Raw genomic sequence first — 12,610 nt, forward strand, 5'->3', positions numbered from 1 at the left:
CGGCGTCCCTATCAATTGCCAATTATTTTATCTATAGGATAAAGCGTAGCGGCTAATATAATATTTCCTACTAAGCCAAGGCCATGCAATACACTACGAAAAAATAAAACCTAGAGAGATTACCCCTAGTAACAAACATGTGTATGGGCGCGACGTTCACTGAGGCCGGATCTTGTCTGTCGGCTGACATAAGAGTTCGGTCGGCCGGGCCGAGTTCATCGCTGCCAGCCGGTCTGGTTAAATGTCTGCCGAGTTATCCAAGCTTAACTACTTGTAGTTAGCTATATTTGGAATTGAGTGATTGTCCGACACTATGCAAGAGAATCCAAGTACACAGGACACTGTACATTTATTTGGCATTCCTCATGTATACAATGCATACGTGTCGTAACTTGCCTCGAAATCGTATACTAACCGTAAAATTCAACGCTGCCATACATAATCTACGATGAGTTTGAGTGACAGCACACAGCGCAAAACCTGCTGCAGATTCTGACGTCGTCGCAGATGACCGGATCCGATTTGGAGTAGGTCGAGAATGACGGGACTGTGCACATGGCGCGTTTCGTGCCGGATACCAAGATAAATGCCATGTTCCAGCTAGCGCAAGACACCAGCGAAGTCGTCGACACAACAGTAAGTAAAATGACAGGCCAACCCATTCAACTGGCCATTGTGCACCCAGGCCAGTTCGACCAGACCGTATTTTGGCTGTACCTAACCTAGCCCAGAGAACCGTAACGGACCAAGCGACACACCATAAACGTATCGCGATGCGTCAGGCACACTAGCCGAGTATTTTTAAGTATTCAATTAATTTACACCAGACTCACGTGTGTAATATCGCGAACCTTGTAATTTGGTATTGCGGCCGTATGTAAGCCAATCTGCAAGCTAAAGCCAGCCGCAGGCCAGAGCTCGTCGCAGGCGGCCCTTGGCAGGTCCCCGAAAGGCCCCCAAAGGATCAACTGTAATTTAAAGGTCTGGTCTTCATCAAATCAATGTCAATTGACAGGTTATTCTCGCCCGCTTTGCTTACCCCCAGGACAACTCGTTCGTTGGCATCAGGGTCTTGTGCCACTATAGCATATTATATATTCACATAAAATATCATGCAATTTTTTTTATATAAACTCGACCAGACCCTTTACGTGTGTTGAACTGTGCCCGTACCGTCGAGTTCAGCTTCCTGCACCGTTAGAGCCTTGGCACCGTGCCAGCACCCCCTGGACCGTCCCTCTACGGTCCGACACACTTTACTAGTTGACATGCACTATTGACAGAAGCATTGACCAGCTGGACAGTTCCATGTCTACATGTACATATGTCCTCAGGGTGAAGTCTGGTTGGTCCGTGCTACTTAATAAACAAAGGGGAGCCCACGAATTCTCACGTCAAAAGTATAAAAGCTTGCAGATTCGTACAGTCACACCAGCATCAGCTGATGAATCGGCTTTGCCTTGCCAATCCCCGCACAACCGAAATTCGAACCATCCAGCCCAATGCATCTCCTTCGCACAGCATGGCTCCTCGCCATGACAGCCGCTGCGCGCACATCGCAGCGCATGTCAACCCACATGCTCGATAGCATTGTCGCTCGCAAACAAGGCGTCGTCGACTCGGGCGCAGCAAGCAGCACTCTTGAGAGCGGGATCCTCGCCCAAGCAATCGAAGACATCATTGCGTTATACCCAAAGACTAAATGCCAATACAACCGTTACCTCTCCTCGGTTTTAGACATTGCCTCTGCGCCTTTAACCAATGCTACCATCGCTGCCACGAAACCACTGGATCGATTCTCCCTCGCAACAGCCATCCACACCGCCCTCACATCAAAAGTCGCGCCCGTCACTGCACAATCCCAAAACGCCTACCAAGCAATCAATGCCTCCTTGGCACTACAGACTAGAAACGCCGATGGAGGGCTATGGTATTACGTCTACCCGGAATGGAGCTACCTCGACGGCATGTTCTCCCTCTTGCCATTCATGTCAACGTATGCCCCCGCGCACACAAACCTGACAGACATGGTTCTCCAAGTCAGCCTGCTCCGCGACCACTGCACCCAAAAAAACACATCCCTTCTCTTCCACGGCTACGATTACTCCCGTCGTGCCATCTGGGCAGACCCGAGAACTGGCGCAAGCCCATACGTCTGGGGGCGCTCCCTCGGCTGGTTCCTCGCATCTCTCGTCCAAACATGGGACAAGCTGTCCTGCCAGAGCGTCCAACGAGGCGAACTCCTCACGCTATGCAACCTGACCAAGGACATTACCGTCCAGCTATCCCGTTCTCTTGTCCAGTACGCTGACCCCGAAACCGGCGCGTGGTGGCAAATCGTTACGCTGCCTGGTAAAAGGGGAAACTATCTCGAGAGCTCGAGCACGGCTCTCTTTACCTTTTCCTTGCTTAAAGCGCTACGCATCGGGCTTCTTTCCGGACACCAGACGGATTATAAAAGTGCTGCGTTGAAGGCGTACGAGTATACTTTGCGCGAATTTATTACGGATACAGGCAACGGCACGATTGGGTTTAATCAGACGGTTTCTGTATGTAGCTTAAACTCGACGGCCTCGTTTGAGTATTACACCACGCGGCCGATTGTGCCGAATAGTTTATTGGGGGAGTCGGCTTTTATTTTGGCGGCGTTGGAGGTGGAGAGGTTGAGATGAATCGTGCTGCGTCGTACATAGAATCGCATGTGCTTTTGCGACTTGACATGATCAATAGTCCCTCTGAGATGCAACTCTTTCTTTCTTCTCGAGCTTACCCACGACAGAATTTCGTTTCTTTTCCGCTGCTGATGAAAGACTACATCAGCACACTAGAGAGTTCAATTTATACATAACTAAGCCGAGTGCCTGGTGTAATTGATGCACGTGGGACGACGATTGACCAACGTCGATACTTTTACCGTCATGCTTCGCCCCTACTCCCATGCTGCCCGACCCCAAGGGTCCCCGACTCCCACGGCCGCATCTCATGACTCTCAATGTCAGTCACCTCGTGGTGATGGACATGGCTCTTGCTCGCATTCTTTCCGCTCTCCACTAATGGGTTCCCATCGTGAATCTCCCTGTATGGCCCCATCGCATCGCTGTCGTTGACTTGAGGGTTGCGGGCCAACGACGACCGGTTCGTGCTGTGTTTGGTCAGGCCGGGGATGCGAAGCTTGGCCAGCAGCGGGCGCACGGCGGCCAGCGAGGCGGCCAGGATGGCCAGCCCCGTCTCGGCGTCGGCCCAGAGGAGGAGCTGGTAATGCAGGTGTTCGGCTTCATCGCCACGGGCGTGGTTGAGGCGGATAATGATGATGAGCTTGACAATGGTGGAGGCGCTGGCACTGAGCGGCGATGCCATGTTAGCTGATGGGCGGCTTCAAGAACCTTGAGCCAACATTAAAGAGAGTTGGCTCTGCTATACATGCCCAACCTGGCCAGTACACGGTGACATCAATGCAACTTACAAAATGCCCAATCCTAGCAGAAACACAACGCTCAACTTCAAGAGCAACCGCATCTTGACATTCCAAAGGATATAGATCGGTAGCAGGGCATAAAAATAGTCAATCAGGATATTGGTAGTTGTACGAAAATACCCAACAATATTGCACGTTCTGGACCCGGCGTAATTGCTGGTGCCGGCCTTGGCACAGAGGTAGGACGAGTAGATGGTCATGACGGTGGTCCAAACAACGACGACGCCCATGGATCCGATGAGAAGCCATCGCATAGCCTTTGTGGTGGCGATGCGCATGAGTACAAGCGCCACGGCGAGCTTAATAAGACCGGAATCGATGTAGATGACTAGTTGGTTGGCAAAGTAGAACTGTGTACAATTGACGGATTAGTCTGATGCCCCAGCAGTGCAAATTCTGCCACGACTTCTAACGGCACGTCTGACATGGGAGAGACATGTACAGGAAAACATGACGACGAGAGCTGCGTACCTGCTTTGCCTTTTCAGGATTATAGTATGGCTGCAGTGTCGAGTACGGTGTGTCGTCCTCGGCGGCATAGCCGTAGTGCAAGGCCGTGAAGCTCATGGCGCACAGCAGGATGTAGCCCACCTAATCACGAGGTCGGATGTCAGCACAACGTCATGTCGGAAGAATGGTGGCTCCCGAGCAAACAAGGCGGAGGTCCTGGCACTAGCTCGCCAGACTGGGGATCGTGAAACCTCACATACATAGGTCAAACACAGCATCGCATCGTCGGCGCCAAACGATTCTGTTATGCGCAGCCGCGAGTACACGCGGGCCGCCACGGCAACGGTGTTGGCGATGAGGAGGATGACGGTGCAGGCGACTATGCTGTCGCGGTATTGAGCCATTTTTGTCTCCTGCCTCGTGTGGGACGAAGGGGATATTCTGAGCTGCCTGTCAGGCTGTTTTATGGCGTGTTGGTCTAGGCTCAGGCTCTGCGCTCGACTGTCATCTCGACAGAAAAGACTGGAGATGCAAAGTTTAAAAGAGAGGGTTTTTGCAGGATCGGACGACCATCAAGTGGGAGAGTGGCCATGCAATGCAAAGGCGGCACACTCTTCCAATTTTACGGCCGGTGAAGATCTGATGAAGAGACCAGCGCTCGATGCAAATCAGCATCACTGTGAGCCGTCCTTGGAACCGTTCAGGTCATGTCTGGTAGATGCCACCGCAGAATGGTCTACAACAAGGTCGCATTTCCGGCAAGGCAATGCAGGAGGCATCGAGCCTTCTTCCTCCAGCAACAGTGGCAAATAGCAGACAGCATACATATGTATCGAAAGAGCTGAACGGTCGGCAAAGCAATTGGGCTGGGGCTGAACACAAGCAAAGTCGGTGGTGGTACAGAGTACGTAACACCAATCCTTTCCATGCTACCAGCCAAGTCCAATAATGGATGCTGGTTTTCGTGGGCGCTGGCATGCGCCGCGCCACTGTCATAATAAGCCCACCAGGATGCGAATTCTACTCTTGCAGTCTGGACGCCTTAGCCCCGCAATGCCCGGATTTGGCCTAGTCCAGCGCGGGACGAAGCGAGGGTGGGTAAGACGGAGAGTTTTGGAACATTCTGCCCGTTCGCTTAGGTCCGGCTTCCGGGGGTACAATATATCCGTCATGTTGACTTTGGCTGGTTCTCCTCCGCTCCAAGAACTGTCCGGGGATTATAATCCACCCTGCCTCTCTGGACTCCATTTTCCACCGTGGCCTACATATAACTACACCAAGTGTCGAGGGTGCACAAGCAACTAACTTAAAGATTCCTACTAGTATATAAATACTTGATTAATAATAAGAGTTTTAATAGACTAAAAAATAATATAATTACTGCTTATTTGTCCGTCCTGTAGGATACCAACCAAGGCTTCACGGTGTCTGGTCTCGCCACCAGCAACGACAGCGCTGCGCAAGGCCAGCCGAGACTGTGGTTTGAAAGCTTCGAGCTGAGAACAATCAAGGCCGAATCGCCGGAGCCTGCAACCTTGCCAAATCCGCGATAGTAGCACATGACGGTCAGTTACAAATATGAGATGACAACAATGACTTCCCAGAAGCTCGACGAGTATCTCGGGGCTCTGCATCCATCATGGCCCGAACGCGCTGGCTTTCGTCGGGACGTGGAACCGTATTATGGCTTCGCCGAGACGTGTTGCAAGCCAATTCAACCTGAATTAGATTCACGGCGGTACAGGCGGAGGCACGCGAAACACTCAAGTCTGGCGGCAGGTTGATGATGCATGAGATATTTGAGCCTACTGGATGGACTGTTGGCTTGGTGGGTCGGAGTTGACGGACAAGACGGACTCAACCGCATCTTGGGCCCAAGTATCACTCTCGAGCAATGGAACTTTCTCTTCCAGGCGGCTGTTTTTGATGGTTATGATACCTGCCTATGCGATGAGAACTCACTCTTGACTGATCAGAATAGTGGCTGGATTGTGGCATCCAGACAGAAGGGCGAAAGCCTTGTCGTATAACAGTCAGCAGTTGATGGGCCGACGAAGCAGGGCCCGATTATTGTTGACCCTCAATGCGAGAAGCAGAAGGATTTGGCCCCCAAGACGCGAGAAAAATTCTTGAGGGGCTTATAGGGTAACCTCATGATGTTCTGGATCTGACTGCCGCAGCCGCTGTTCTCTCCGAGGGCAACTTATCCAATGATGCAGTGACAATTTCCTTGCTCGGCTATAATCCCTCTTTCCTGAGGTCCAACATGAGCGAAGTCTTGTGGCCACGGTTGCAAACTCTGGTGGTACTGGCCCGCTGCCAGCTCTGGGTCTCAATAGGAGGTAGCGTCATGCCACATCCCGATACAGCCATGATGGAGGGTTTCGCGCGGACACTCCGATCCAAGCAATACGGCTTGCACCTCTTCACCTTGTCCCTTGAAACCCCGGAGAGCATGGACTGGTTGACTAAGATCATTCAACAAATCGTGGACTTGAACTCGACCACATCTGGTGGGCCACGCCAGTATGAACAGGAGTACGTTGAGATGGACGCTATACTGCACACCTGATGACTTGCCGAAGGCAGGAGTCTGAAGGCGATGGTGAATAACCTTGTAGTTCTTAATGAACTATCAACAGATGTCCTGTGGCGGCAACCCCCCTTGACCGTAGCAATTTTCAGCGAAGAGCTAAGAGACACTCGGCAGTACGTTGAGGCTGTGAATATACAAAGCGTATACCCAAGAAAGGGTGATGGTGGAGAGGGTACGAATGTAAGCGATGGGCAGGAAGACGAAGAGTTGACCATCATGGTGCGTGAGATGGTACTTGACTCTGCAGACGCTGCCGTCTCCTCGAGTAATTTGTCCAGCCGAGAAGGAGAGAATACTTAGCAAGGCTTGGGCACATTCTGTGCTGGAGTGGTGACGGACATGAGCGCAAACCCCTCGTCGTCATTCAGCTTGGGCGACCGTGTCTGCGTAAGTCAACCGGGAGTTTACCAGTCTCAGTTGAAGGCTCTTTCGGAATTTTGGGTCACAGTCACCGACAAAATAGAAAGCGATTGGATCTGTGGCGTGCTCGGTGTGCCTCGGGAGCGCATCATCCCCAAGATCTGGTTCAGCAAGCGGGCCATGCTGGTGTCTCATATGGCGAGAAGATTTGACCTGGTTATACAAGCAGACTTCCTGGGCCTAAATAGTTGCTGTGTAGAGTTATTAAAGATTCCAGTCGGTACATTACTTTCGGCGTATCTTCCAGCTCAAGTTTATCGCTTGGAACATCTCGCTCGACCATCGGCGCTACACACCCCAACATACGATTCTCTACGGTGTATATGGATCAGCTATCGAATGACGAAGCCGTCAAAGTAGAGACAATTCCAAAGTCAGCGATGAGTCCTTCCATGGAAGTCCTATCGTCATTGTCGACCCAGAAGAAATTCTCTTCGCCTTCCCAGTCCCATGTCACCTACTTCCCTGCATCAGATCTGCGCGGCATCTTCGATCACCTGCATCGTCTGAAGAAAACGGAACATCTTCATGTGAAGTTTGACAATATGGATACTGTGCAGGTAAGCTCTCATCACAATAGTCTTTCCAATCTCCCGGTTAACACAAGACCAACGTCCATTTATACGTCAGGCCACCCCAGATTTGGATTCCACAGGCACTTTCCTCATCGCTGGCGGCTTGGGTGGTTTGGGACGGGCTATAGCCCGCTGGATGGTCAGTCGGGAGCGAGATCCCTTATCCTGCTTTCCCGCTCCGGTCCGAAAAACAACCCGAATGCTCTTGTCCTTCTTGACGAGCTCAGAGCTCGGCAAATCAAATTTCAAAACCCTCGGTGCGATGCGACCAACAGGGAGAAGCTTTTACAAAAGATAGCAAGGCAACAGGCATTGGCATACAAATAGTACCACGCAGCTAACGTCAATGGGTTTTTGCACGTGGCTAGCTGTAGTGAACTCAGCTTTGTTCTCAATAACGTTTAGCTCAGCTAAAATACAAAGGGGGCTGGAGTTAAACTCTCGATAAAAGAGCACTGCCGCAAGGAAGGGTCTTGGGACACAGCAACTCCTATATTTTTCCTTTATTTCTCTTTCCTCCCCAATTTCTAGAGATAGCAGATGTTCTTACGGGATACTTGAATTCTCCGGAGATCAGTTTTCAATGAGCCGACTGCAGCAAGTTCTCTAGGCCGCACTGCTCGCCTAGAATTTGCGGCGTCCCGAAACCCAGATCGTCCCACGCCAGCACCGAGAACATATCCAAAAGCCGCCATGAATGCATTGCTAGGGTCCTTGACGATATCGTATACAGTCATGCCCGCATCCCCTGCCGCACCTATTAGGCGTAGCATAGATCGAGCGGCTGTCAAACCAGCCGAGCCGGCCGCCGAGCCGGCCGCCTCCCCAACGACGGGGATAAAGAATAATATTCCCATCACCATGTTCAGAATGAACTCTTCTTTCTGCTTCTTCTCAATTTCCTCAGCCTTGTCAATAATGCTTTTCATATTTTCGACTGCTGCCTGCAGGGTAAGTGCTGGCAGCGACGCCGCGTCCACGACGTCTGACCACAGCATCAAAGTGTCGTAGATATTCAGGTCCTTGATAATGTCCAAATTCTCGGCCAGGCTTGCAATGGTGTCTGTGGAGTCACCGAAAATCTTCTTTGGGTTGTATACCTTGATCTTGTCGTCAGCGGCGATCGGGTAGTTGTACCACCAACGGTCATTCTGGTTTTGGCATTCATGAATGGCTTTGCCAGCGTACTGGCAGCCGTTAGCTGTCCTCATATGTCTTCTTCCAAATGCCACCCAAGCCTCTTCAATACCATATTGGCTCCCGATTTCTTTCCAAAACCCCTCCTCGTCCTCAAGGCGGAACGTGGCGTTAGGAGTGGTTTCCATAGAAATCATTTCGAGCTCATCCTTCTGCTGTGGACATTTAATATCTAGCGTTTGATATCCGCTCTTGCAGCCGGCAAAATTGGCGCAAGTCTCGAGACATGTAGCATATGTACAGTCACTGCAACAGATAACCTTCTTATACTCTGAGCATTTAAAGTATTGATGTACTTTGTCGCTCGCCATAAAGTTATTAATCTGCACAGGGACTTGCTGTTTTACAAACCGTTCATAGGTTTTGAATTTGCTGTCGTAATCATCTTGCAGAAGCTCGAGGTGCTTTGTCAAGGCTTCCTTAATCATAGCCGACTCTGCTTGAGCAATGTACTTCTCTGTGCAGTGGGTGGGCATCGTAGTTAGATGTTTTTCAACATCGCCCAACGTGCTGTATTTACCACTACAGTCCGAATAAAAATCAGGATCAATGTATGGCTCATATTCGTCCTCAAAATCGTCGTCAGGAATACCGTCGCCACTGATGGTGCAGTGTTAGATCGGTTGGAGATTCAAATATAATTCCGAGAACATGAAAGAATCCACAGAAGTTTAGGGCAGAACGACTCACGGTAAAAACTTCTGCAGGTCAACAGCCCAGTCCGTCGTTCCAGCAAAGTTATTCATGAGATAAAACTGAGTTCGAATATCCTTAAGTTTGTCGTCCATGTACGCCACCCACTCAGTGTCGTCGTAGACCAGAATATTAGAGCCAGCTTCTCGCCACTGCTTGGTGACCTTGCCACTGGCAAGGATTTCTTCAATCTCTGCATTGGCTATGTATCCGGACGTGTCTGTACAACGGCCCTTGGCAGCGTGAGATATGCGGGGGGTTCCAGTAAATTTGCAAAGTGGCCCGTAACAGCCAGCTTCAGCCATCTTGAAAGAGCGCCCATAGCTGGCGACGCCCACCACGACCTTGTTAGATGGAACGCCAGCCTTAGTGATCATGACAAGGGCATCCTTAGTTTCAGTCATATTAACGTGGGATCTCAGACAATTACCTGTTGGGCAGCCAGGAGATGTCCACTTGTTGCCATAATCCCACTGCCCGTGGAGATCGTATGTCATGAAAACAATGTAATCAAGTGACATGGCCATGAGTGAGATAGGAAACGCCTTTAGATACCAATATGATGATGGAGCTGCAAAGGAGACAGACTTAGCATTAGATAGTCTATATTTTAATTCGTCAACGAGTTTAAAATAGTTCAAGCCGTTTTGATGGTCATCAGCTGGGATATCAGGAATATCGGGAGCCTATATGCTTATATATATACGTGTTAGCTATAGCTCCTCAAGTAGTATGTATTCAATCACGACCGTGTCAAGGCTCAAATACTTGCCCCAGGATACTCCCAGTCAAGGTCCACTCCGTCAAGATCATGCTGGATCAGGAAATCCACAATATTCGTGATAAATTTGTCGCGGTTCCTTGGCTGGACAGCTTCGCGAAGGATATTATACGTCCCCGGCAAGGCGCTGAAGTCCCAGCCTCCAAGTGAGATGATCCTTTTAACACCCACCATAGCTTTAAGCTTGTAAAACTGGGTCTGAACTTTGCTGATATCGATTCTGAAGTCTTTCGTCACTTCACCGAAGGCGAAGTGGATATGAGAGTATTTCGTGGTATCAATATCGTCAATATCCATCCATAAACAGGACCGTTTATGATTCCACGCTTCAAAATACGCAATTTTGATAACACTCGGAGGGGGCGAACTTCTAATAATAGCTCTTCCGCAATTGCTAATGCCTACAAATGTCGTCAATATGTAGGTCATGTTGAAGGGAAATAAAAATTCCACTGGTCAGTCTCCTACTCACATCCGTTCCTGACGCCAGAAGTTCCTGGGGCACCAGTCTCAGATTTGGATTCAATGCAAAAGTCGTCTGAAAGCCCGCACTGACCCCAAACATTACAACAAGCTTTGAGAGGACAGGGGTTAAGCCTCGACAAGTCGAAGCCTTTAGCTGGCGCCTTTGTACCGGGAACTGTTGGACCGCAGACGGCATTAGATACCGGTTCCGGCATGGGCGGTTTCCCTTCACTAACGCAGAGTCTGAAGCCAACCCAGAGCACTTTGCAACCATTCCAGCCCCAGGTGTCCTCGTTGAAACTTTCAATATCCCTAACCGTAAGGTCCCGAGAAGCGGCTATGCTGGCACAACTGTCGCCTCGATTCGTCTTGACAGAAGCGCAAGTCCCGTCCGACTCGGGTTTTGGACGCCGGTCTTGCAGCTTCCCGCGCGAGCAACAGACTTGCTGGCCTTCAGCTAGGGTAGAGCATAGATCCTCTTTAGTATTCAACCTCATAAAGTCGCTTGCACTAAGGCCACATTTTGAGGCTAGAGAGCCGCAGCTATCGCCGCTCTTGACTTCCTTGGTTACACATGTGCCGTCGGACTTGGAATCAGGAATGCTTGAAGGGAGGATGCCCCGAGTACAGCAAGCTTTTTCACCAACGACCAAAGTATCGCAGAAATTTGCACGGCGATTATATTTGGTCAGGTCGGACTGGCTAACTCCGCATATCTTGGCCAAAGCCCAGCAACCGTCTCCGCTCCTGACGGTGAGCGTTTTGCAATGGACCCGAGCAAGATCCTGCCAGAAAGACCTAGAGCCGAGACGTGAACCAGTCATGTTTGAAGAGGCCGTCGTATTGGTTGGCCTCACAATAGAGGGCACACGGATTGTAACTTCCTTCCAATCTCGCCCCCCGTCCGGACCGACGCATTTGCCGCTTGCCCACCGGCGGACGGCTTCCTGAGCAAACTTCAAGTTGTTTGCGTTAGTTGCAACTAATCCAAATGAATAATCTGCCCCAAGGCCATGTTCCTGACACAGTTGAAGAACTGTGGTCTGGGAAATGGACCTTTCCGTCGCATATGAGAGGAGGCTGTTGATAATGTCGATGGCCAGTCCATGCTGGTGAACCTCAGCGCCAGCAAAGACGCCAACGACAGAAGTTTGGCTATAGCCGAATGCTAAGGCATTTTTCGAACAAGAAGGTTTCTGAGAAGCCAAGTAATGCATAACCTGACGACTTGCTGACACCAGATGTTGAGTTGCAAACGTGTCATTGTTCTGAGTGGGAGTCGAGACTTCCAACAAGCGGATAGAAGTCTTCACCATTTCGTGGTTAGGTGTAGAGCAAAGGGCTGCATTTCCATCATCAGGACTATGAATTTTGGAAAGTTGATAATTGGAGCCATAATCAGCCGTGCATGCCCTGAGGGCTGGTGGATCGTCACTTTTGACGACGAGATCCAGCAGCAATGTCTTGTTACATTGAGCGAAACTGGTAGCATCGGGTACCAAAAACCATCCACCTCCATTAATGCTATCTGGTGCCTCGCTGCAGGGCAGCGGACACGGTTTGAGCATAGAAGGGGGAGTTCTGATGTTTGCTGCCAGCCATTCTTCGAGTTCCTTGTTGCCTTCTGTGTCTAGCGTTTCTAATGCGCCTGCTGAGCTCGTCCGCACCACGGTGGGAGGGCCTCCTTGTAGCGTGGCTGCGGCCTGTAGGAAGAAAAGTACATGAGGTATAGCAACCTGATAGACCGATGCTTTCATTTTATTGGAGGGGGTAGGGAATGGCCAAATCCCCCTTTGCCGTGAATGAGATGCCTTTACCACTGAGAGTGAGAGAGAAAGTGTGGGACGAGAATAGAACGGCCAACTGAAGAGGAAGAAATGGATAGACTTAATGTTGTCTAAGTGAGACAAAAAGCCATATGCGTGATAAAAGGCCCGGGGCAGGGTGGCGATCAACTC

General features: G+C 50.4%; 4 protein-coding genes across 4 annotated transcripts; 2 read left to right on the forward strand and 2 right to left on the reverse strand.

Moving 5' to 3' along the window:
• Nucleotides 1-1,535: 1,535 nt before the first annotated feature.
• Nucleotides 1,536-2,672, forward strand: MAA_00374 (glycosyl Hydrolase Family 88; the record flags this gene model as incomplete). The annotated part of the gene is made up of 1 exon (XM_007818372.2): nt 1,536-2,672. The coding sequence occupies one exon, from the start codon at nt 1,536-1,538 to the stop codon at nt 2,670-2,672; it is 1,137 nt and encodes a 378-aa protein (XP_007816563.2).
• A 244-nt stretch (nt 2,673-2,916) lies between these two features.
• Nucleotides 2,917-4,329, reverse strand: MAA_00375 (integral membrane family protein; the record flags this gene model as incomplete). The annotated part of the gene is made up of 4 exons (XM_007818373.1): nt 2,917-3,340; nt 3,464-3,825; nt 3,947-4,066; nt 4,186-4,329. The coding sequence occupies 4 exons, from the start codon at nt 4,327-4,329 to the stop codon at nt 2,917-2,919; spliced, it is 1,050 nt and encodes a 349-aa protein (XP_007816564.1).
• Nucleotides 4,330-6,191: 1,862 nt separating this feature from the next.
• Nucleotides 6,192-6,497, forward strand: MAA_10894 (plasma membrane SNARE protein (Sec9); the record flags this gene model as incomplete). The annotated part of the gene is made up of 1 exon (XM_011412840.1): nt 6,192-6,497. The coding sequence occupies one exon, from the start codon at nt 6,192-6,194 to the stop codon at nt 6,495-6,497; it is 306 nt and encodes a 101-aa protein (XP_011411142.1).
• A 1,546-nt stretch (nt 6,498-8,043) lies between these two features.
• On the reverse strand, nt 8,044-12,409 carry MAA_00376 (Glycoside hydrolase, subgroup, catalytic core; the record flags this gene model as incomplete). The annotated part of the gene is made up of 4 exons (XM_007818374.2): nt 8,044-9,313; nt 9,404-10,067; nt 10,175-10,588; nt 10,660-12,409. 4 exons carry the CDS (start codon nt 12,407-12,409, stop codon nt 8,044-8,046), a joined length of 4,098 nt encoding a protein of 1,365 aa, XP_007816565.2.
• Between the last annotated feature and the right edge of the window lie 201 nt (nt 12,410-12,610).

This window comes from Metarhizium robertsii (genome assembly GCF_000187425.2).
Source record: "Metarhizium robertsii ARSEF 23 chromosome Unknown MAA_Scf_3, whole genome shotgun sequence".
In the NCBI taxonomy this organism is placed as follows: Eukaryota; Fungi; Ascomycota; class Sordariomycetes; order Hypocreales; family Clavicipitaceae; genus Metarhizium; species Metarhizium robertsii.